This window comes from Sphaeramia orbicularis, chromosome 11 (genome assembly GCF_902148855.1).
Source record: "Sphaeramia orbicularis chromosome 11, fSphaOr1.1, whole genome shotgun sequence".
Taxonomy (NCBI): domain Eukaryota; kingdom Metazoa; phylum Chordata; class Actinopteri; order Kurtiformes; family Apogonidae; genus Sphaeramia; species Sphaeramia orbicularis.
The window spans coordinates 43,544,688-43,569,608 of record NC_043967.1 but is presented as its reverse complement, the minus strand read 5'-3'; the positions used below and the strand labels follow the sequence as shown (position 1 = coordinate 43,569,608).

At 35.7% G+C, this 24,921-nt stretch overlaps 2 protein-coding genes across 5 annotated transcripts; both read right to left on the bottom strand.

Annotated features, from left to right (window-relative positions):
- Positions 1-659: 659 nt before the first annotated feature.
- LOC115428168 (trypsin-2-like) lies at positions 660-7,267 on the bottom strand. Its single transcript, XM_030147014.1, has 6 exons — positions 7,238-7,267; positions 5,984-6,183; positions 3,985-4,241; positions 2,225-2,361; positions 980-1,081; positions 660-863 (listed from the first exon to the last, which is right to left on the bottom strand). Exons 1-6 carry the CDS (start codon positions 7,265-7,267, stop codon positions 816-818), a joined length of 774 nt encoding a protein of 257 aa, XP_030002874.1. The 3' UTR covers positions 660-815.
- lipea (lipase, hormone-sensitive a) lies at positions 6,264-19,978 on the bottom strand. 4 transcript variants are annotated; one of them, XM_030147750.1, is made up of 11 exons: positions 19,933-19,978; positions 16,192-16,439; positions 15,045-15,329; positions 14,187-14,277; positions 13,932-14,077; positions 13,648-13,833; positions 13,216-13,368; positions 12,864-13,008; positions 11,747-11,974; positions 9,927-10,291; positions 6,264-8,529 (listed from the first exon to the last, which is right to left on the bottom strand). In XM_030147750.1, the coding sequence occupies exons 1-11, from the start codon at positions 19,940-19,942 to the stop codon at positions 8,263-8,265; spliced, it is 2,124 nt and encodes a 707-aa protein (XP_030003610.1). In that variant the 5' UTR covers positions 19,943-19,978; the 3' UTR covers positions 6,264-8,262. The 4 variants fall into 4 exon arrangements, with proteins under 4 accessions (XP_030003610.1, XP_030003612.1, XP_030003611.1 ...); XM_030147752.1 differs by having other exon boundaries at positions 19,937-19,943; XM_030147751.1 differs by lacking the exon at positions 19,933-19,978 and adding an exon at positions 19,367-19,437.
- Between the last annotated feature and the right edge of the window lie 4,943 nt (positions 19,979-24,921).

Below are 24,921 nucleotides of genomic sequence, written 5' to 3'. Positions count from 1 at the left end.
TGTCAATTAAAATGTAAGTGTGTGTTCATCTTGGTGATGGTTCATAGTCAAATTTGATTCACAGGCAGTCAGCAGAGGCATAAACCAGTTTAATCACATTTGAAAAGCACTTGAGTAAACACACCTTACATTACATACATCATTTATCATCATTTCAAAACCTCTAAAATTCAGCACAAGACATTGAGATTCAGAAATTCTGTCTAAATAATCCGGCTTTCTATCTATATATTATGTATATTATCTATATTGTGTATTTTCCTGCATTTTCATGTCTCTACCATAGACTAGGATTGATTTTAGTCACACATCTGTATTTTTCTCTTTTGATCCAATTGTTATATATAAGTAAGTGTGTTAAAAAGTTTGAAAATCAGTGTGTTAACCCTGAAATATCACTACCAAACATGAAGTTGAGGGCATAAAATGTTGTTTTTGTATGAGTATAGAACAGCTCTTTATAATTGTGTTAGCTATCCATGTGCTGAGAAGCTTCATGGAGAACAGGTCAGAAAATTGTCAAACTACTCACTATGCAGCAATGAGAAAGAGAGATGCAGGTCTCAGAAGTGAAAATGATAAATGATTATGGTAATGAAATGTGAAGGTTATTATTTTAAGTTTTAATAGATAATGGAACAATTTTCACACATAAGTGATTCTTAAAAGTGTTTTTTTATTGAAGGATGACATGTTGCACCAGTTCACTAGAATGTTTCAAATACAGAGTCCTCATATAATGTAACATGCTTTAAAAATGTCGTCTTTAATGCAGCGGTGTCCGTCAGAATCGACCTCTCTTCCACAGAATAACTTCAGTGAGAGGCCATAGTGGAGTGGATCCAGTCAGTAAACTGGCAGACCTGCGGACAAGAAATCAAAGATCATTTAATGTAGCACAGGTAGTCAACATAAAAAAAAAAACTAAAATATATTGTGGTCTAATTAACATCTTTAACTGTTAGAAGTCAGGTGGTACCTTGGCATAAACACCAGGACGATTTTGTTCAGCACAGCCCCATCCCCAGGATACAACGCCCTGCAGCTCCCCGTTACACACCAGAGGACCACCAGAATCTCCCTGATGGAAAACGTGAAAACATAGACTTTAAGACAAAAACACAATGGAGATAGGAAGAGAAAACCACGCTTGAAATCACCAACGTAAAAATGCATAAAGTAAAACATCTGCTGAGGACATATACAATGAAATCTAAAACATATTTCACAACCAAAGGAAATAATAAGTGGTGAATACATGGGCAACAAAAAGTCAATGAGATGTTCCATGTGAATGAGAAGAAGTAAACTCTAAACATTTATGAGAGAATATAATCATCCATCCTTTTTCTGAACTGCTTAGTCCTTGTGATGGTCTTGGGGGTAGGAATACAACTATCCACAATGAAAAGGAAGACTTATAAATTGTAATTCATTGTTTTAATTAGTTGTTATAATTTTCTGCACTTATATCACTGTGTACAATGTTACAGAATGTAGTATTTTTTTTTACTAAAATGCAAGTTTGTACTTTAAGGTTGGACTGCTTTGTTTAGTATCTCAAGCAACTTTATACTTCTACTCCACTGCATCTCAGAGGCCAAACTGTACACTTTACTCCACTATATTTGTCTGACTGTTTTATTTACATTTCAGACTACAGTTTTTAATCCATTCCTGTCCCTTACAAGCTACGTGCCTCTAAATGTGTTTGTTTTTTAGTAGTTTACACTCAATAAGCTCGTTTAAACCCTTTCGGATAAACTGCAAAAACAGGTCTGTCTATAGAATATGATGCATTACTGTAGGTTCATCCACCCGACAGTGTATGAATTATCCAAACATGTACAGCAGTTCACTGCAAATTATTTGGTTCTTACCAAGATAAAAAAAATAATAATAACGTTAGATTTAGAAGTGTTGGATAATTTATCTTGTTTAAGAGTTAATTTCTTATTTGAAGTGTTCATACATCTGTAGACATTCTTATTTTTAGATTTAATGATCTTAATTCAAAAAATCTTGTCAAGTGTAATTATCTGGCTGCATGAACAGATATTTCACTTGTTTTGAGTACCTTTTTCCTCAGATTTAGTGTTTTTATATTGTTTTTAGACACCCCTTTCTTGCAGTATAAAATGTAGCATACACTTTAATGCAGCAGTAAAATTACAATCTCTACTGTAGTAAAGGATCTGAATACTTCTCCCACTGCTGTGTGTACCTGACAGGAGTCCTTTCCTCCCTCCAGGAAGCCGGCGCAGAACATAGAGGAGGTGATTCTGTTGGGGTAGGAGCGCTCACAGTCATCCTGGGGCAGAATGGGCAGATCCAGGCAGTTCAGACATTTCAGACAACCGACTGAATAAAAGAAACAGAAACAGAGACATATTTGGATTTACACACTTGACTCTGTAATGTGCACGGTATAAAATCACACCTTTATCTTTGGTTATTAACAGCATGTTTTGATGATCAATAGGCAAAGGTGGAAGAAATCAGATCATTTACTAATTACACTGGTCTACAAGGAAAATGCTTCCAGAATAAAAGTAAGGAAATTTTACCACATGAGAGTCACTGATAAAGAAAAATCAAGTAAAAAATGCTGGTTGGCTGAACTTTCCGAGATACAGCCTTGGGTCAAAATGTGAAATTCAAGAATTAAGGAGAGAATGGGTTTGACTCAAAAGGAATATTTGTCTCAGAGCTACAAGATCTACTTCAAAACACTGTCTGCACATTAGAATACATTCACTTTACAGGTTCTATTTAGTGGAAGATTTATAAAACTATTATATAAATGTACATAAACCAATATATATGTGTAATAACACTAAATCATATACCTTGAAAACATCAGCAAACCGGCACTTTTGTCATTTATTTTCCAATTAATCTTATTAAAATACGTAACATTTAGCACATTTAATCTCTGAAGCAAATCATTTCTAAAAAAAATTGTAGACCAGTGTAAGTAAAAGCAGAAATGACACATTAGATTTGAACTGAACCACTATGGGTAAATTGGTAGAGACATGAATATTTGTTCATTTACAGTATACACTAATGGTTTGCATTTTATGACAGTGTGGCATATACATTTAACATCCTCAGACCCAGCACTGCATTTTTTCCCACAGTTTTCACAGCTTTATTGTAAACATGTGATGCAAAAAATGTTCCATAATAAATAAATAATAGTGTATATCTGAAAAATTGTTGCATGGGGCTACTTTCATCCAAGATGATAGTGATAATGCAAAAAAACAGGAACTTTTATTTCTCTGGGTCAATAGAAAGATTTTGAGACACAAATTTGGGATTAAAAGTAAAAGTAAATGTCCTAATTTCAAAACATTGCTGAAGTAAAGCTGCAGAAGTATTATCAGCAATATGTACTTTAGGGTAAAAGCACCTGTTATTCAGAATATCTCCTTCAAAGTGTTTTATTATTTTAGAGTGTTCTTTTATTCATTCTATTTTCAGTCATTAACAAAAAATAAGAGCAGTTTTAGGGTTTTACTTCATTAATATAGAACCTTTGATTACTACAGGGCAGATAAAAAATAAAACAACATCAAATCGTATCATACTTTTTTGTATTTTATCAAATTGTATCATTTTATTAAATATATTGTCAGACTAACATAGATTGCGAATTCATGATCAATATTCCAAAAACAGCTAAAATATAATCTTATCCTATAAAAAATTTGTAGTGGTGTTTTGTCTAAATATATAAAGATTTAGATATTTTTATTTCTTTGAAGTATTATTGCTGAGGTATGTTGCACAATACACAATGTTCCAAATTTTTCTCTGTATTTACTGTGTTTTCTATTTATATACAGTATGTGCAAATAAAGCATTAAGAAGGACAAAATCTGAGTTTCAGTATTAAGGAGCATAAAATGGAAATACTCAAGTAAAGTAAAATTTGCTCTTGTGTAAATGTAGTGAGTGCTGGTGGTGGGATCTTACAGGGGCTCTGGGTGGCCCCCCATCCAGAGACCAGACACTGGGTCCCTGCAGGAGCACAGCTTTTGGGCAGAGCGATGGGCTGGACGTACTCATCGAACTTGGCTGGTTCGGCGAGTTTGATGAGCATGATGTCGTTGTTGATGGTGTAGCGGTCGTACTCTGGGTGGCGGATGATCACAGCTGGAGCGATGAACTGCTCGGGACCGTCCTTGTAGCGGAGGTGGTGCTCACCCAGACGCAGCTCAATCTCCTCATCTCTGTTGGATAATGAAGAAAAACATGCACATATTGTACATTAAAAGGGTAGGTTTGTTGTTTTGTTTTTTTTTAATGGCTACAACACAGATGTAGAAGGACAACAGACTAGTTCATCATGAAGCAGATCAGGTGAAAGCCTTGATCCAGTGTAAAACAGAATAAAAAGGACTTTATATGATTTTAGATTCAGTATCAATGTTTATGAGTCCTTAAAAGTCACAAAGGTTCTTCTGATCTGTAACTCATGCAAAGCCATGGTCTTTTAAAAGAGGAGGAATTTTCTATTATAATTATAAATGCACAAAAAAAAACAAAAACAAAACAAAACAAAAACTAAACGGCTTCTACAGGCTAAAGTCATATTTAGTGTAAATTATTTTCCCTCATCAAAAAGTCGCCAAAATGATAAGAAATGTTTGACATGTTGATTGAAACAGCTAAAGACTAATGCAATAAAGCTCACATTGTCTGAACAACAGGGTTAAAGACATGTTAAGTGCAAAGGGAGGTCACACTAAATATGAGCACTTTGGTTTATAGAAGCTGTTTTTTACCCCAAACCTTTGTTTTTACTGCTGAATGTACTTCACATACTGTATATCCAGACTGTATCTTAATACAGACACTGAGAGATGCACATGTGGTCATTAGAACTTTACTAAACCAACAAACTTAACTTTAGGTCTGGCTTGTCATAGTAGTGTAGATGTACAAAATGCACCTCTGTCATCCTTATTCATAACCTAAACCTCATTTAACGCATAAAGACCCAGGGCTACTTTGGTGTCAGTTCCCAAATTATTTTTCTTTTTCTTTAACCATTCCCAAGTGATTTATCACCATTTATCATAATATTATCCTTTGCATTTAGCATTTTCTCAGTAAAAATCAGGTATTTTCCCCACATTTAATTTACTGATCATGTACTTAAATCATCCTGCTGAGATTACATTTGAGGGTTATTATATCAACAACAGAGAAAACAACAGAAAAAGTGACTTTTTCAGTAAAATATAGATCATTAATTGAGCATAAACCCAGTGTGTCCATTCACTGTCATTGCTCCAACTCCATGGGTTTTACTGGTGAATCAATGTTGTAGAAGATGACAGTGTTTCCACGTTCACTATGGAGCCTCTGAACGTCCAAATGGGTCATATCTGATGACCATGAGAAGATGACAAACTGAATTTTACACCGATCCTTTACATGTATTGATAGAATTAATGGAACAACAGGTATTGAACAGTTTACATCAGTAGATACTTTTGGTCACCAGTGTGTATTTGGGTCTTTATGGGTTAATCCACCTCTGATTTTATATCTACAAAACTAGTTTTTCTTTCTTTAGTGTATACATATATATATATATATATATATATATATATATATATATATATATATATATATATATATATATATACATACACACACACACACACACACACACCTATATATATATATATATATATATATATATATATATATATATATATATATATATATATATATAGAAAGAACAACTAAATAAGATCACAATGCAAATGTGTTACATACAAAATACTCGACCCTTCTGTTTTTAATGCTACACATATTTCTTCTATATCCCAATTGTATCTTAACACAGACAGAATTGCCTGTGGGATCATTATAACTTTGGTGGCCTGACATTTTTGCACAGTCCTGTATGATGGCTTAATGACTTCACAAAAACGTGTTATGTGTCTAAAGTGATTCTCACTTGAAGCAGTGTGCAGCGCTGACCACCCAGCGGTCATTGATCAGGGTTCCTCCACAGTAATGCCAGCCGTTATTGAGCGACACCTGCCAGGGCACAGAGTGAGGTCTGCACTCGTAACCCCCGACAATCTTATCATCAAAGCCAAGGGCAGCTGTGTAGACATGGCATAGATAAATTTGTAGAAATAAAAAGCAAACCAACTACAAAACAGTATATTTCTTCAAACTGTACATTATTTGCCACTAACACCAAAAAAAGAAAAAACAAAGGAATCAGAACATAAAGAGGTAAAGTTTATTTTGGTCATTTTGGTTTTTTTTTTCTGTAGGGTTCAAGAAAGTTAGTTTCAGACTCACCATTTGCAGCCACTGACACAAGCAAAACAAGCAACAACATTGTGGCTTTGGTGCAGAGATGTACAGACAGGGACGTACTGCATTATCTCCTTATATTTAAAGTGCGTGTTTACCCTCCTACACGTCACTGACAGCTCATATTAAAGAAACACCAATAGAAAACGCTGAGGAAAAGGGAAATGGTGCCAACACATCTGGGAACTGTGACAAGTGCTGCAAACGAGCACACAGAGAAATAATAGTTATCGATAAAGATGGGAAAAGTCAAGCTGTGCCAAAAATTCTAAGCCGGAGTGTTTACCTTTGAAACATACTGCTTTTGGGTTATTTTATGAGTGATAACATGTACAATCATTATCATCTATATGGGAAACTTGATTGAACAATAAGACTTTAGAAATATTGCAGTACTTTAGAAATATTTACATTCGTTTCATATTTGTAGTTAAGCTGTAGAATTCTTGATTCACATGGTTTAAATTGAAACACAATTTTTTTTAACACCAAGCTATCATTCAGTCATTTAGTTTCCTTTATATCACACTGCTGGTAAATACTTAATAAGGCATCCCGATCAATATATTGTAAACATGTGACAAGTTGAAAAAACCAAGTTATTCATTTAATCCAAATACGGTGTATAATACTATTATTTGGGCAACTGCAGGTTAAGTAATAGCTGTGGGTAATATTTCAAGTAAAACTCAGACCTTCCCAGATTTAAGTCCCCAATTTACCAAAAAAAAAGTTAAAAATGTACAAGAGAAAATGCTGATATTCTCCGAGATTATAAAGTCACCGACTGTGCTGGTGTTGATTTAAAAAGCCGAAAAAAGCAATAAACACACAACCGTATGTGATTAAATTATAGCTGAACACATGAGTTAATATACGTTACAGTACTGTTCAAAAGGTCATGTGTGGTCATGGCACAGATGGTATTCTCATATCAAATGTACAGACACTGACATTCTGTTACATCTGCATGGCTGAAGATAAGGTGTGCGTTCACACATCGAATATGGAAGTTACTGACAAAGACAAATTCAACTTCACCTCATCAATATTAAAAGTGTTGAATAGTAGAGTTGGAGTTGATTCTGTTTAAAATCATGCACAAAAATATTTTAGCCTCTGCAAGAATTAACATGGTTTAAAAAAAGAAAAGCTGAAGCAAAGACACTATGTTCTCAATAAAATTTTTGCTTCACTAACCATCAGAGCAGCAAAGTGTTTTATTGCAGGTTTATGACTTCATAATCGTAGACAACATTCACGTTTTTCTCTCATTAATGTACGATCTCAGTCTTGGAGAATATTCAACTTATTTTCCTTGTAAAATCTTCTGAGTTTAATCCTGTCCCCTATTTCTGCATCTTTTAAAAAAAGTTAAATTGCCTTAAAATGTATAATACAGTGCATCTGGAGTGTGTAAACTTTTACATGTAAACCTTTAATGTACTGCAGGCAAAGCTTTTCTTAAGAAACAAAGACTATGCAAACAAAGCATAGCTTTAAACACAAGGCACACCAGCTCCGTTAACTGATATAATGTAAATTGCTGAAAAGGCTGGTTGATTTAGTGCCAAGTTTCTTTTAAAGAATACTCTTCTTTGTGTGCATTTGATATGGATGTTAACTGTGTAAGTCTCAGTACAAAAATACTTTCAAATTTTAGCCATTATATAACTGTGAATTGCAGAAAGGTGCATTTTTGATGTTTCCATCATCAATACCTGCAGAAAATGTTATACAGTGTTGGTTAAAAGTGCAATATCCCTCTGGTCCAACTTAACCGCTCTTGTTTTTTTCTCATAATCTTCACTTTTTTGTTATCTTTTTGTGAATGTGCTGCATTTCTCTCAATGCATTTTGTCAGATCTGTTTTTATTTCAGAAAAAAAAGAGTCAAGAGCAACAAACATCAGCCCAAAGGACTGGTGCTTTGGTGACTTCTTTCCATTTTTGGGCGTTGTCGTAGAGCAGGTGATGTGTTATTTTCTTGGAAAATCTCCCTTATCCGTGCCACACAGATTTCGACGGCGATGTCAGTCTCTTTGGAAAGCTGTGAGAGGCTGAGGAAGCCGTGAGGAAGGTCCTCGACCACTGCCAGAGTTACAGGCTGACCCATGTCTCGCAGCTTCTTGGCGAACATTACCGAGTCATCCAGTAAGGCATCCAGAGCAGAGGCCTGTGTGAAAACATGGACGAATCAGAAAATACACACAGAAAAAAAACTATACTGGGAAAGGATAATTGTCTATTGTTTTTGTAAAAGATACATTTTTTAGTTAGTATAAAACAAATGTATCACAAGAAATGGACATATACAGGGGTTGGACAAAATAATGGAAACACCTTCACCTCAAGATGATAATGCCCCAATCCATACAGCTAGAATTGTTAAAGAATGGCATGAGGAACATTCTAATGAAGTTGAGCATCTCGTATGGCCGGCACAGTCCCCAGACCTCAACATTATTGAGCATTTATGGTCAGTTTTAGAGATTCAAGTAAGACGTCGATTTCCACCGCCATCATCTCTAAAAGAGTTGGAGGGTATTCTAACTGAAGAATGGCTTAAAATTCCTTTGGAAACAATTCACAAGTTGTATGAATCAATACCTCAGAGAATTGAGGCTGTAATTGCCGCAAAAGGTGGACCTACACCATATTAAATTATATTTTGTTGATTTTTTAAGGTGTTTCCATTATTTTGTCCAACCCCTGTACATTATAAATTAAAACCTATCCCTATATCTGAAATACATGTATGTTATATTAGTTTAGTCTTTGAAACTGGCTGAAATGCATTTCTTTGTCGTTTATGCCTCTACAACATGGGGATATAATAGTTTTCCCCCGAACACCGCAGGCAGATCCACTGGATATCCTTCATGCGAATGCGATAACTAGGACAGATTTGATTGGATTTCTTCTCCCTTGGTAACCAACATAGGGGACCCCTAGTGGAAGAACCCTATGGATTTCAGCTTTTCTATGAGTATAAGTCATCCAAATGAGGGCGCTTTATTTGAAAATCAGTTTTGGACATGAATAAAGCAATAACAGCCTGATTGAGATAAAATTTAGTTCATATTGATCGTCTTCCAAATGTCCATTTTCTCGCTGCCGTCCAGAGTTCATATGGTGTCATTTTCATTCACTAGGTGGAGTTTTGTGGGGAAAATTTGATTCTCTGACCATTATTCTGACACTATCAGGTCAATGTAGCTCAAATTTAGTTTATATTGATTGTCTAACAATTATCGTGGATAGTTTTATAGGACTGGGGGGATTACTTGGATATACCCTTGCTTTCGGCCACCGACAGCGTAAGCCTCATTTGTTTTTGCCCATTTGGGGGCATCAAGATTATCTGAAAACTATATTACTATTACTATATAACCTTCTTCTTCTTCTTATCATTATTATTATTATTATTATTATTATTATTATTATTATAAGAATTTTTACTGAATAATCTAAAGAACACAAATAGGAAATTCACTAGATGTCCCAAAAGTGCAGGAAACAATATTGCCTACAGAACGCTGAAATACAGTAAGATAATAAAGGGGCTCTCACCACTAAGTGTACAGGTGGGAGGCCTCTCAGCAGCTGATCAGGAGCCAGAAGAGGTGACACAAACGGGTTTCTGATGATGGGGCAGGAGGTCGGGTGAACAAAAGCCAGACTCTCAGAGCGCAGGGGCTCAAAGTTATCTGGGTAATCCATGTGACTTCCAGATTTTGTGGTGGAAGTGTTGTTCACAAGCTTTCTTCTCTGAGCTGAGGATGGTGAGCTGCCTGAAGACCGCCTCGGGTCCAGGAAGGACTGGATCCAGTTGGAGGCTCCTTGTGTGAGGTCACTGAGCAGCAGGGCGGTGTCTCTGCCCAGAGCGCTCAGACTGCCGTTTCCCACCATGGGCTGCACCGTCTGACAGTCTGTACCTGAGGAACACAATGTCAACTTAAAAGATCAAACACAAAAAACTGGAACAGAAAAATGAGTTTAAGACCATATCCACAAGTTATCAATGGATACAAAATGGAAAAAGTAGAAAACAAAAATACTATAAAAATACTATTTCTATGTAACACAATTGAAATCATCTAGTTAATATCAATGGGTTTATGTGAGACATGTTGATATGTACTTGAATATTTCACTATAACATTACAAATATGCTGATAAATTCCATACATGTCACGTGCAAGCATATGCCTTAATCTGAATTAGCTCATATTCTGATTAAATTATGTGAACTAAACCAGTATTCTTTGGATATGTATTCAAGTCTTTCAGAATATATGTACCCATTATTTTTTTGGACCAGTTTATGACACATGGCCTCTTATAGTCAGTTCTCTGGATAGTATGAAAACCAACAAGCTAACAGTCCACAGGGGTGAGGAAATGTCACATTTCCTGGTAGGACAAAGAACCAAACTCACTTTACATATTACAGTAAGAAAGACCTGAATGTCAATAGGTTTATGAATATGCATAATCATAGAAATACCAACTATTTCAAGAAGGTGACTGCAAAGTTAGCACCTGTGGGAAACTTGTAAATATGAATATTAATATAATAATACAGTTCTATAATAATATTATTAAACTATGAAAATTGAAGCATAGACAGCTACATGTGAAAGATATATTAGTGGAATGTTTGTAATGTTTGTATTCATTAATAATGTTAACAGCTTAATCTAAATATAGTCTTATTTAGAAAAAGGACAAACTGGAATAATATGAGCATGAAGACATTGTCTACATTACACAAACAGAATCATCACCATCATGTCACAAAACCATTTGCCACCAGTTAAAAAGGTCACATCTCTGGATGGAAAAATGACAAAAAACAGAAATGCTACAGTTTAGACTTAATGTTTATGTCCATTTTAAGATTACTCAGCACATTGTGTTCCTGCTGCAATCATGATATTAGTCATTATATAACTATTTGTGCAAATATTTTTATTCAAGGAAATCATGGATATTTTTCTTTTCTTATGTTACCTTGTGATAAAGACGGGAACATTGTAAACCTATTATGTCAGAAGCTTCCCGTGGTAAAACTATTATGTCAGAAGCTTCCTGTGATCTTAGTGGTATAAAATAAAATCAACAAAGTAAATTAGTAGTGAGAACTTAAGCTTCCTTGTCCATGGACGACACAGGTGTTATAAGAAGAAGCAGAAGTGATTCTTGGATTGACAGTGTAAGTGGCAGGAGTTAGTTAATTATTTTCATCTTTCTGTCCTCCCACATCGTCCGGTTTACACATAAATTCCTCTGATGTTCTGTTTCTTTGTTCCAGTGGCGCCGGACTCTGGTGGTAAATGAGGCATGAATCAGCACATACTAATTCTGTGAACACACGAACACCCACATACCTGCATAGGCATTGAGGCACTTCGCAAGAACGCCCAGAGGTAACAGTGGGTCGATCAGCGTGAGCAGACGAGAGGGTGAGGCGTCGGTGGTGAGCAAGGTGGCCGGGTAGGCGGCCATGATGCCATCAGGGACCCTGATGCCGCTGTTCATAGCCTTCATAGACACAGTGATGCAGAGGTTTCCTCCAGCGCTGTCTCCTGCCAGACAAACCCGCTCTGCTGTGGAGCCTGATGCACAGACACAAGTCATATGTATCTAATAAGTTCTTTACATTTCTGCACACAATTTAGTGCATGTGAATGGCCATATTGCGTGCTCTGACGAGGTCCACATAGTTTCATTGAGAAGTTTGAGTAAATAAGATTTCTCTCCTTGAGCGTTAGAGAAGACCAGTAATATAAACCAAGGTCAGTGAAAATTCAAATTTCAGGAAACCTTTTGGATATCTAGCAGAAATAAATTCATTAGTCCATATACTGAGGAAGGGATTTAATAAATTAAAGGACACATTCATGGGTTAAACAATGATTAACAATAGCAGAAAGAAATCTGTAATGAATATGGCATTTCATGGAAATCCATCCATGAAATACCATACTCTACATATTTCACTTGATATTATCACATTGATATTGGCTGATTTTCTGGTAAATTATATGTTGATTCAGATTTTATGAAGGAAATCAGCGTCAATCTGTAGTTTCTACATCAATGAAAGCTTTTGCGCAAACATTAGCATTTTTCACAGCAACACATTCTCACCTTTGCTTAACCTTCTCACATCTCGCATACTGAGAATGTATGCTTTATGATACATTTATAAACGCATATTAAATCAACTTACCCTTTCATATTTGAGCAATCCTGTCCATGAGCTGAACTTTAAATACTACATGTTTCTACTGCAGTTGACAGTCAATTTCATTGCCTTTTGTATTCTTTTAAGTAACAAATGAAACCCTAAAATCTTGGGTTAGGATATCACCACACTCAAAAGTACACACTGACAACATCCTTATATTAATAGATTTCTTACTCTTTTGAAATACATGACATTCATTCATTCATTCATGATTTTGATTTATTATTATGTATATACTGTCATCCTGTACTGACCCAGCAGATGACAGTTTTTCAGGGCCCAGCAGTAGGCGTAGAAACACTCCTCCAGAGCTCTGGGAAAGGGGGCTTCAGGAGACAGAGAGTAGTCTACAGACAGGACAGGAACACTGAGCTCCTTCGACCAGCTCCGAAGATAATTCTACAGAGCAGAAGTGTGATAAGAGGGGTAAAAAAGTTTTAAGACTCACCACTTGAATAAATTCAATGTATTTTATCCACTACTTATCCAGAAACTTTATATGGAGTGTTTATTATTACTGCTTACAAGAGAATTTTAAAAGGATATAACCACTGTTACCATGCACTGTAGAGGAAACTATAGCACTATTAGCCCAGTGTACAATACCTCATGAGATTTGGAAGTCTGTGCCACAAATCCGCCTCCGTGAAAATGGATGAGCAGCCAAGGGGAGCGGGGCTGTTTCTGGACCCAGGGCAGATGGGACATGGAGATGGGAGGAGGATCTGTTCGAGAAAAAGCTAGCAGCTCCTCACTGTCCTACAGAATAAAAAGATCATCCAAGCAGCCATTTTAAGCAACTGTTAACATAATAAAATATTAATTACAGCTGCTTTAACTGTATTAGGCTTGAAATTGTATATGTCCTCATCAAAATGTTATTATGTGAGAAACCAAAATAGACATAAAATGATAAAACTCAGAAAAATAAACAAGTATTAGTATTGTTCAGTATGTTCTTTAAGGGATACATCCATAATATCCTTCATTCATCGCTGCTGTTTCTTTTCATATGTTCCTCATCACAAACATCCTCACCTGTCCTTCTCGAATCTCATAGGAGATGAGACGCATGTGAACCGGACCAGGGCCCCAGTGGGCGAGTGGAGGTGACACCGTGGCAGACAGAGTGGGGTCTGAGGCCAGTGGAAGGTGTAGAGTTTCAGGAGGCACAGTCAGTGTGAAGTTCACTTGGACTGGGTTAGAAGCAATTCTGTTGAAGCCCTGAACAGAGTAAGACATGAGGGGAAACAAGCAGTTAAAACAATGAAGATGACTTCAAGTTACGGAGAGTGAGGAGAAGAATATTTGACCGTGCCTACTGTTATAAGTCCAGACTCTGTGAGGTTCCAGAAGGACTTCCAGAACTGCAAATCCAGGTTCTGGGTAATCCGCTCGAACTCAGCACCCCTCAACTCTGGATTCATGACATACTTCCCTGATGTGAGCAGAGAAAGGGCTGCTATACCTGAATAAGGAGGAAATGAGGATGTTCATATCTGGAAGAGTTTACACAAACCCTGAGAATGTCACTGCCATGAATACCAGGACATCAGCACCAAGACTACAAGACTCACCTAAACCTGACTGCTGTTTTCCATATGTTTCACCATAAGAGACCATACTTATGACAACAGTCTGGAGGAATGGACGGAGAGCTGGTGAGAACTGTGAGGGTGAACAAAGAACAGGAACTGGAGTGATTAGTCAAATGATGCCAACACTTTATAGTTTGATAATTGATTCAATACTGTAAAAAAAGTGTTGTATGTAGGTTAGAAAGCATACAGTCTGCAATTTAAAGGAGCACATTTCTATCCCCATACATGTACAAAAAAATAAAGTCGGATATATTCATTGTAGAAAAAGAATTTTTGATTTAAATTCTGCCTTTAATTCTCTTCCAGACATAAATATGCTCTTGCAGCCTTGGACATTGACTCCTCTTTATTAGTGAGAGAAAATAAAGAACAAACTCTGAGTACAATCCACAAAAGACATTTTATAATGTAAAATGCTGCAAAACTGTAAAACCAGTAGTTCTCCCTATCTTGACTGATGAAGCATCAGTATTGTGATTAAAATCTCATACCAACAGTCATCAAATACAATAAAGCTAATCAACAAAGATACAAAGATCCCCAATATACAGGCACTTCTAATGTCATACTGCATAGGGTCATCTGTAAACACACCTGTCTTGTCATCAATGCAGTTTTGATGTTTTTAGACATGTTATAAGACTAAAAGATTAACTGAAAAAAATCTGAATAAATGGCAGATTAACTGAACAATCGCAATTAGATGAAGACCTTCAAACTATGTTATTTTCATAATTGACTACATATTGTGTGACTGAATAACATGCGTTTTCTGTCTCACTCTTGTGCTCCCGTAACACCTATTCTCCTAGAAAATGAAAGTTGTTGTCTGACCTGAAAGCCCAGACAGCGGCCGTAGAAACAGGCCTTGTGCATGGAGCTGTACTCCTGCACAAACTTGTGGCTCAGGTCCTCATCCTGCAGAGAGTATAGCTGGCCACAGTTGTTGTCGCTCATGAGCCTCTGGGCGAGGTAGAGCAGGGCACGCAGCTGAGACAGGGCAATGCAGTACGCCTCCATCTCAGAGGCATTGTGGTCTGCTCTGAAGAAGGCACTGTTGTAATTAGAGGCAATGTAGCGGCCCTTGTGAATGATGTGCAAAATGCAAGACTGCAAGACCTAAAGGAGGGAGAGCAGAAAAACACTACATGAATTTTATGAAAATACGAAACAGCATAAGGAATACAACTCTTCTTGCCTAAGTGCAATTAACAGCAGTGTTTAACAGGAGAAAACAAAATATCTTTATCACATTTCTCATAAATATAGGACTATTCATATCTCCAAAATCCAGTTGATCACAGTCTTCAAGTCTAACAAAAATATTTTATTTTGTTTATTGCCACAAAAATGTCTATTCAGAGAAGAAAATAACATTTCTATTATAAAGAAATATTCATGTCCTGCAATATAAATACTAATATTACACTGTGAAAATAGTACATTGTTATATTTTCTTATATTCCTTTACTTATTCACTTAAGTGAGGGTATTATTAAATATTATTATCAAATTGGTATGAGAAGTAAAAGCAGGCACTCAGCAGTAAAATGGTGTGTCAGAGCTTTCCTACTATGCAGCACATGATGTATTTGTATTCATTTTACTGCTCAATTTCAGCCGTCTTTAGCTTTGAGACAGTGCACTTTCGAGCTAATCCAAGAGAGCTTTTAAAGAGTGTCTTTGTGTTAAGAGGGAGGACTGAATCCATACTGAAACATTTCGTCCTTCAGTTTATCCCAAATATTAAAAATCAACATATTTGGAGATATGTGATTTTTCACTTGACAGGAAGAGGATTGGTAATCTAAAGCTTTCATACTAATGTAGTGGAGTAAAAAGTGCTGTATTTTCCTCTGAGATTTAGCAAATCACAATTAAAAATCTGGATTAAAACAGAAGTACTCCAATAAACACAAACATCTGAAATTCATATCTGAGAAACAGTGCTTGGATATGTTGCTGGTAGCAGCAGTCATACCTTGACCAATGTGCGATAGCCATTCCCAGGCGTTTGTGCGTCAAAGTCGTAATGGTGGTAGACAGTGGTGAAATTGGTGACTACAGGCTCCAGGGCTCGTCCATGCTCCTGAATTTGTCTCATACATGTGATCAAGCGCTCGGCAACAGTGCCATAAGGCAAATCAGTGGGCCCACACAGAGCAGAAATGTTGTCCTCACACACCGTCTCCAAGGCTGCAAACACAACCTTGCAGTCCATATCTGAGGCTGGGAGAAAAAGAAAGATGAGAGCGGGGGTTTCCATAAACATCCTTTATATCAGCTGCTGGTAGTTATCAGCACAAAACAGACATGTGACGTGCCATGTAAACACATAAACCTTAATGACCTCATCCACCACAAAACAAAACTCATTGCTATACTGATTTTATTGTTATCTGTTGGGTCAGAGGTTGAAGTACCAGTGCAGCACGAGGGTAGTGTTATCTGAAACTGGGCAGTCATAGGTGGAACTGAAAAAGACTCACTGACAGTGACCACACTGTATGGACAATGAACCTTTACCAGGGGTTTCAGTACCAATATAAGACTGCAACACTTTAGAAAGCAGCCCAACAACTGAGACGAAGGGTGATGCTAAATATGACTGCAGAACATTATCAAGCCATGAAAATTCTGAACAGTACTACAGTGTTTTCATGTTTTCAACAACTATTTTATAACATGTTCAGAAACAAGCAAATGCATGTAAATTCACATTAACAGGCTAAATCAAAGCCATCATATAGCCAATTGAGACAGTGTGTCTTTAAATAGAATGAAAAGTAGAAAATCTCTTCAGTGTCAACAGCAGCTGTTGGAGTTATACTGTAGCCTGGAGCAGAGGGTGAAATCAGGACAAATGATGCTAGTTCTGTCACTGTTCATAAATACTGGAAGGTCTATCACAGTGTGCATTTTGTAATTTTTGGTGAATAGATTTTTAAGCACTGTTAAGCATATGAAATTATCTGTACAGCATTCTTGAAAGTAAATATTCTGTGTGTCACTTGCATTTACACAGTCATGTAGCCAAGTTCAATGGCATTATTTTCTCATATTATTAAATTATTAATGTTGCTGTTGAATTGTTTATGTAAGTATTATATGGTCAGTAAAATCAGTGAATATGATTTGGTGTATATCTGTTGTAATACTAGGCTGTGATTGCATAGGTAAAAGTCAACAAAAGGCAGCTTTATAGTCTCTCAGTGAATTTCTCTTTCTGTTTGGAACTGTTCCAGAGGAATCCTTAACTAACTGCACTTCATGCAGAATCGTTTTCCACTTCGCAGCATCTAATCAATTAGTGGTGGAAGAAGCACTGATAAACACCACAGTTAAATGAACAAGAAAACAATCCTGTGATTATTAGAGAGTGGAAATGCATAGTGTAGTAGCTTCCACAAAATTCTGTTCTTAAAGCTCCTGCAGACTGCAATTTCAGCAGTCTTGTAAATTTGTCAGTAGCCTCACTTTGCGACATGGATCTAATAAACTTGGGTACGACACATATGCAGGCAGTGCAATAATACAATCTGCTGAATCTCAAGACTACAATGCAAGTCAAAGTATATCAAACACTTTCTGTCCTGCTATAGTTCTAAACAATGAAACTAAGCCAATGATCCTGCAGTTACAATAGTGATATTTATCTATATGGAAAATAAGTCAAAGATCAGAGTTAGGAGAAGAAGGTGGACCTGATTGTGACTCAGGAAAAGAAGGAAATCTGGAATGTACATTTCATGTTACATCCCTATTGGGTGTTGAGAAGACATAGGCGGTAGCAGTAGTCACGCTGTGAAATGACACTGTCAGAATTTAACTCCAGACTGTCAGTAGATTGAGACAATGGCCTTCTTTCAACCTCCCCCATTGTGCAACACAGGATCCAAGTTTTTTTGTTTTGTTTTTTAACCACAACCAAAGATATCACTAGTTGTTTTAATCTTACAACTGGGAGAGCCCAAAATTTCACAATGTACACTGAGCTTTGTGAATGCACGGATTTATCTGCTAAACACAGGTAAAGTCAGTATCAGTTCAGTTTTGATGGCCGATGAATTATCGACAAATAATATGACATATCAGTGATGGCAACGGCTAATGTTTGTCTGATGTGTTATATTAACCCTTTCATGCATAGTGGTCACTACAGTGGACAGCTATTCTACAGCTGTTCTCTTATATGTTCATGGATTTTGTTGTTTTAGTTGCATATCAGCCAACACAGTGGACACTTATGCATCATCCCATACACTGCAATTCATACCATTACTGTAACTTTGCTGTTCTAGATAAACCTGATCTAGAGTAACATGTTTAAGAGTAAATCAATTGTTGTTATTAGTCTGTAATTAACAGTTTTTGTAAAAATTTGTGTTTTTTTTTTTTTTGCATATTATCTCCATGAAGGGAGTAATGACTGGTATTAGTGTTAAAATGTGAGAAAACATCAGAGTAGCAGCATTAAAAATAAGTGTCTGGTAAAGGTTCATACTCTCTTCCACATGTAATTATTGTAGGAAATTCATTTATCAGACAAACTAGTAGAGTAAACAAATAACTATCCCTGTCTATTAAATGAATTACCTAAAATAAGCATTAAAAATGTTTTTATTTCATAGTTTTCACACAAATAGTAAATACATGTTTCCTTGCTTCAAAAATTAAACGCATGGTGTCCAGCTGAGTGAATATTTTTGCAACTCCATGAAAAATAGGTTCATATGAAAATTTTCTTTAGGCATGTTTTTTTTTCATGCCTAAAGAGGAATAAAAACACTCAGGAAAAAAAAAATCTTGATTAAGGGTCTCATAATTCATGCATGAAAGGGTTAAAAAGGTTTCACAGGAATCTGTATTACTTAAGTTTGTTAAATAGCCAAGAAGATATTAATCCCCTTAAAATTCAGCAATTCCATTTGAGAACCATCACATTAGCTGTCAGCCACTATCAGAGGCAGGTTCTGCCAGTCCTTTTCATGAAATCATCATAGCCTAACAGAACATACAGATTATTTCAAACATCAGTATTGGTATTTGCCCACCACATAATGTACATAAACCTATGTCATTTGACTAGCAATACATACAGGGCAAATGTTACTTTAAAATAAGGTTTTAAATCTGTCCTGTCCCCTTTTACTCACTCAGTGGGTTTCTATTCTGACTTTGACTTCTAACTTGTATTGGGCTGTGCTTCAGTCCTTTTGTTCGATTCTGAATGTCTTTTTTTCCCTAAAATACAAAGAGTGTTGTCCTTTTAACTCAAACAGCTGATAAGTGACGTAAACCTAACAACAGGCTCGCCTCTGTCTCTGTGTAACATATCGGTTTTCGGCAGAGATATCAGCTTCTCATACTGTTAAATGCCCCTCTTCGGTTTACAGCAGCACTTTGAGGTTCCCCACTCTGCTAGCTTGTCTTTAAATACACACACATACACACACAGAATTCCGGGTCATGCTATAGGTGCTCTCGACCGGACACCGTTTTCAACTGGTGACAACTTCGACCACAGTTCGACGACTTTAACCGCCGAACACGCTGTTGCTTTCAGTTTAAACCCGCGGAAACACGGTGTCATTCTTTAATATTCGACACTGACACTCCGAGTTCGCTTAGCATTGTATGGATATAAACTGTAATGTGGCAGATATGACCCGTTCCTGTGTAAATACGTGTCCCCGCAGTGTGTTAGACAGACTTTACTCACCTACCCGCATCTCTTCCTTGATGTGTCAGTGGGTCGCTTCTTTCAGTCCGCCCACAGAATGCTGGGTAACGAGAGAGAGAGGCACGAGGCACTGCCGCGCGCTGGCCAGTTACCATAATGAAGCAACAGGTAGGCTAAGCTAACACTGACAGTTAGCATAAAGCAGTGCAGTCACATACAGACCAATATGAGCTAAAGTGTACTAGTAAAATAATAACATAATAACCTATAAATAATGTCAACCACAAACTTTTCTCTATGTTTTAGACTGAAAAACGGAAAATAATCTTACGAAAATGTTTATATCAACAAACTAACTTAAAAAAAAATTACCAACCTGTAATTTCTGAAGAAAAATAAGTGCAATTTTAATATTATGACTCATCTTATAATTTACACATCTGCATTACAACGTACAGATTGCAATGGATCTACAAAGGCACAAAACATTTAGCAACAGGCATAATATTCTGAAAATGGCACTATACAATATACATTTTAAGACATTTCAGGTTGTTCATATTCAGATATTCAGGTTGTTCACATTTTTAGTGAAAGTATAATTTGTAAATGTAAACATTTTCATGTTATTTTACTTTTTTCACTAAAACAAAGGGAAAAATTTGGTGTTGTCATTATTCATAGGTTATAATGAGTATTGTAGTGTTTTACTGGTCCAACCCACTTGAAATTGAACTTGCTCTATGTGGCCCCTTAGCTAAAATCATTTTGACAACCTTGATTGTTAATAAACTTCAGTGTCATTTTTGTATTTCACGAATTAATCCCGCTGGGTGGATGCTTTTTTTTTTTTTTTTTTTTTTTTTTTTTTTAGAAACTTGTGTTTTCCATGAAGACCCCCTTCATAGTTTTGTTAACAGTTGAAGGTGGCACATAATTGATTGCAGGTGACAGAAAAAAATAGCTACATCACAGTTGTATTAAACAAAACTTTGGGGTAATATTGTTAATTTAATTTGACGTAAATGTATTTCAATTTCTTTTTCTAAGATGACATCCTATTACTCCAAAGAAGGATGGTTTGTGTAACTGGAGTAGGAATTTAACCAACATGGGTTATGTTTCACAGCATCTCATCACTCTTAGAAACAACAGGCAACTGTATTGTATACAGTGTCAAGTTTTTACAATTAAAACATTATATATAAAAAAAAAAGATTAAGAAGATTTTAATCACATGAACACAGCTAAACACATACAGTAGGCTACATGAAATTTTGCAACAAAAAGCTAAAATATTAAAATAAGTTTATGAAAGTGTTAAAAAGCTGTCCATTGTCCTAAAATGCCTAAGGCTGGATGACAAACACATTTTTTAAATAAAGTGAACACATTTAAGGTAAAATGCAGTTTCTATTTTATGTTACTTGTTTGTCAAAGCCAAGTCTATGAAATAAAGTTCAAAAGGTCACTTCAGTTGTATCATCTGGCTGCCAGCCCTGTGTATGTATGAGGGAAGTATTGTGTATAAACTCCTCTTGTTCTTTTGTTTCTTGTAAAAGCATCAAAAGGAGGGCTGAAGTTTTTCTCACAACAATAAAGAAGGAGAAACATGGATGGAGTAATCTGAATGCAGCTAAATTTTTGGTGGTAAGTTACTTATAATATAATTTATTTTTCAGTGGCACCTTTTAACAGACCTAGACTGGTATTAAATGATTTAATGGGTATGATAAAACACACATACATTAACCAGAGAGCATGTAATACAGACCAGTGCCCTGAAATAATTCAACAAAATGACTTTGAGATGAGCACAATTTATCTGAAATTGTATGTATGGTAAGTAGATAAATAGTAAATTGCATGAAAAAAGGATTTCACACAATCATTAAATAAAAAAAACATACAGATAATTGCAGCTGTTTTAGATCCTGATCTGCACAACAAACCAAACAATATATGGAATATCATCACGTATTTTGATATGCTCTGTATGTACATAGAACTATAGCAGGTCTAACATGACCTAAAAAATCCTGCACATACAGCACTGTGCAAGTATCGTAGCTCATCATTAGGTTTGTTGTTTTAGCAAAGTTCTAATAACCACACATATTCATTTCTCAGTCTCTCTATTAAGATAAAACCAGGATATATAGGAAATATGTGCAGTATTAAAAACAGAAATTCCAAAGTGTTAAGTATTTAATGTGATCTCTGTTTGAATTTATCATGTCTTTAATTCTTTTGTTCAGACTGCATGAATTTTATTTGGTGTTTTACACCAGGCTTCATTGAATGTATGTCGGACATTTCTTTTTGTCTGATTTTCATTTTGTTATAATACAGTATATACCAATTACAGCCTATAGGAGCTGTTGATTTTTTGTGTATTTTTAATAGTGTGCACATATTTCCTTTATTTTCTTGTTGAATCTACAGACTTTTACACAGTCCTGTATAATTTTCTGTTATTTTTTTGTTACATGCCTGAAAAACACTTCAACCAAATTCATTTTAGTTGTTTAAGAAAATCTTGCTACATCTTATTACATCTTATCTTATTACTTTATAATGATTTCTTTGGTATATCCCCAATAAATTGATTTGTCCATGTACTAAACGTCACCACAGTGAACCTAAATGATTCAGCATTTCTGTCACTAATGCCCTTCATGTGACTGATGTCCCTGAAGGTGCTGCTAGTTTAACCTCTTCTCCTCTGTGATGCCACCATAAACACTGTGTGGCAAATGAATGTGCAGTGACTTTTCTGGAACAGCTACATCAAGCCTAGAGAAAAATACAGCTGTATTTGTTGTACCAGGTTCAGACATTCTAAAAATATAAATCCATTTTAGTCAATGAGTGATTGCAGTTTGTTTGATCGATTGGATGTAAAATAAACATAAATTATGCTCTTATCTTCTCTCCAGACTTTTAGAAGGATCAAATAATGTTATGGGTTTCTTGTTCATAGAGTTTCATTTGATAAAAGAAGAATAGCTGAGTCACTGAGGGTTTCATTAATAACAGATAAAACCCGTGGTGTCACGTCAGTATTGTTGGAAGTCAAACGTAAACTCCTAAAGCTTGATAACAGTCACAAGAATGAGGAAATTTGCTGAAGGTTTATTTTCTTTGTGCTTAAGTTGGGAATCTGATGTTACTTCCTCTCTGTGACTCAGTACCATCTTCTGTAACTTTCCCATCACATAATGCATCAGGCAGTACTTAACTTTTTGTTGAACAGTTATTATTATATTTTGTCCTTGTTTTAAACATATACAGAATGTCAAAATCACTGTACCTTTAAACACATTATGTTACACTATCTGTAACCTCTTGGATCCATTATTGTATTATTCCTATGGGGCATTTTTGGAAACTTTAAAACACAGATTAGGTTGAAAAAACACAGAAGGACATTCCACATTTGAGGAACAAGATGGCATTTTTAGTCCACAAACAACAGAAAACTTGAAAAAATGGACTCTAAGCATTTAGCACTGTATTGTATATTGTAAACAATTTCTTACTCCAGTAAAAGTACTGTTTCCTCCGATGACATTTACTGTTTAAGTGAAATTACCTGTGTAAAAACCTGCTCAAATAAACTTAAAATGTACCTTTTTTTTTTTAGTAAAACCTACATTCAGTAAGTTACTTTTATCATGTATTTTGTCATAATAACATTGATTCTCGTCACATGAAGTAGCAGTATTCATTCTACAATACATAAAAGTTAACAGTTTCATCACAGCTTTTTGGACAGATTCAGTTAACGTATAATTACTGTGTTTGTGATGTAGGTTATAGTAATTCTGATGATATTACATAGAGGTCAGGCTTTTATTTATACTAAAACTACCATGATGGCTCTGTGCAAGTATGTTCCAATTTCTTCTGTTGATACGTAGCTTTAGAGGTCAAAACACAACTCAGGCTTTTCTTTGTTGGTTGCTGACCTTTTAGAGACCCTCTGATTGTCTGTTGTAATCCAGACTAATCAGTGAGTTTACTCATAAACTGTCCACAGAGCTGTCATGTTAATAGTGTCTATGAAGTCTGCACTGGTATAAAATGAAGTGTCTGAGTGTGCAGGTTTTTTGTGTTGTTAATTGTGTTAATTCAAAGAAGCAGTTTGAAAAGAGAAGCAAGTGAGCGATCTTATCTAAAAAAGTGAAATCCCTGTTTAAGAGATTTTGTTTTGTTTGTGTTTGTCACTAGAATATGTTTATTAATGGGGGTGTTGAGATAAAGAAGTAATAACATTGCGTTATGGGTGTGTTTTCTGGACATGTCTTTGTATTTTTAAGCTTTTTCTGTCTGACTTCTGCAGTTTAGTCATTGTTAAGCACACTTAGTTAAATGTAAAACCTACAGTTTTTAGATTCATTAAGCAAAAAATATAAAAAATTCTTTAACAATATAATGTCTCAGCTTTAGTTTTTCTGAATGTTAACTTAGCCAAGGCTGCAAATGTGCACCACTCTGTTTTTGATGACTGAACATAAAAACCAGGAAAGATGCTTCAAAATAAATGTTTATTTGAAGACTCTCCTCGGAGTACATTTGTCATTTAGGTTTTTTGTAAAACAGTGGGTTTCTGGAAACCCTCTAAAGACACATTTCCTGCTCATCCCATATTTGGGATGTAATTAATTGCATAGTGATACTCTAAAAAGAATAGATACTGATATGGCTGTTTAAATTGTAACTAAAGGGATTGTGCCTGAGAGGAAAACCATTATCAGCTCATGGAAAATAAACCCACGTCCAAACTGGATCATTTAGTCTCTGTCACCTAAACACACACCTATCGTGGCAATGAAGGCTCAACAATGTGTGACAGCATGTAGAACGTGCAGGCGGTGCTTTTTAAATGAGGGAGACAAATGAGTCAAGACAAAAGTAGTGGGCATTGGTGTAGAACACTTAGAAACAAATCAACTCCTCGTTAGTATGTTTTTTTTTTCAATTAACAAGGAAACTGTATATTTATTACTGCTTTTTTCTGAATGC

Excerpts from the sequence above, each read along its gene's own strand:
- LOC115428168 (XM_030147014.1), bottom strand. The coding sequence starts at position 7,267 with ATGACCACACATGACCTTTTGAACAGTACT. Across the intron at positions 6,184-7,237 it reads ATGACCTTTTGAACAGTACT|TTGGTTTGCTTTTTATTTCT; the intron begins GTAACGTATATT and ends ACTGTTTTGTAG. Across the intron at positions 864-979 it reads GTCCTGGTGTTTATGCCAAG|GTCTGCCAGTTTACTGACTG; the intron begins GTACCACCTGAC and ends TCTTGTCCGCAG.
- lipea (XM_030147750.1), bottom strand. Across the intron at positions 15,330-16,191 it reads GCTATCGCACATTGGTCAAG|GTCTTGCAGTCTTGCATTTT; the intron begins GTATGACTGCTG and ends TCCCTCCTTTAG. Across the intron at positions 11,975-12,863 it reads GAAAAACTGTCATCTGCTGG|GCTCCACAGCAGAGCGGGTT; the intron begins GTCAGTACAGGA and ends TCTGTGCATCAG.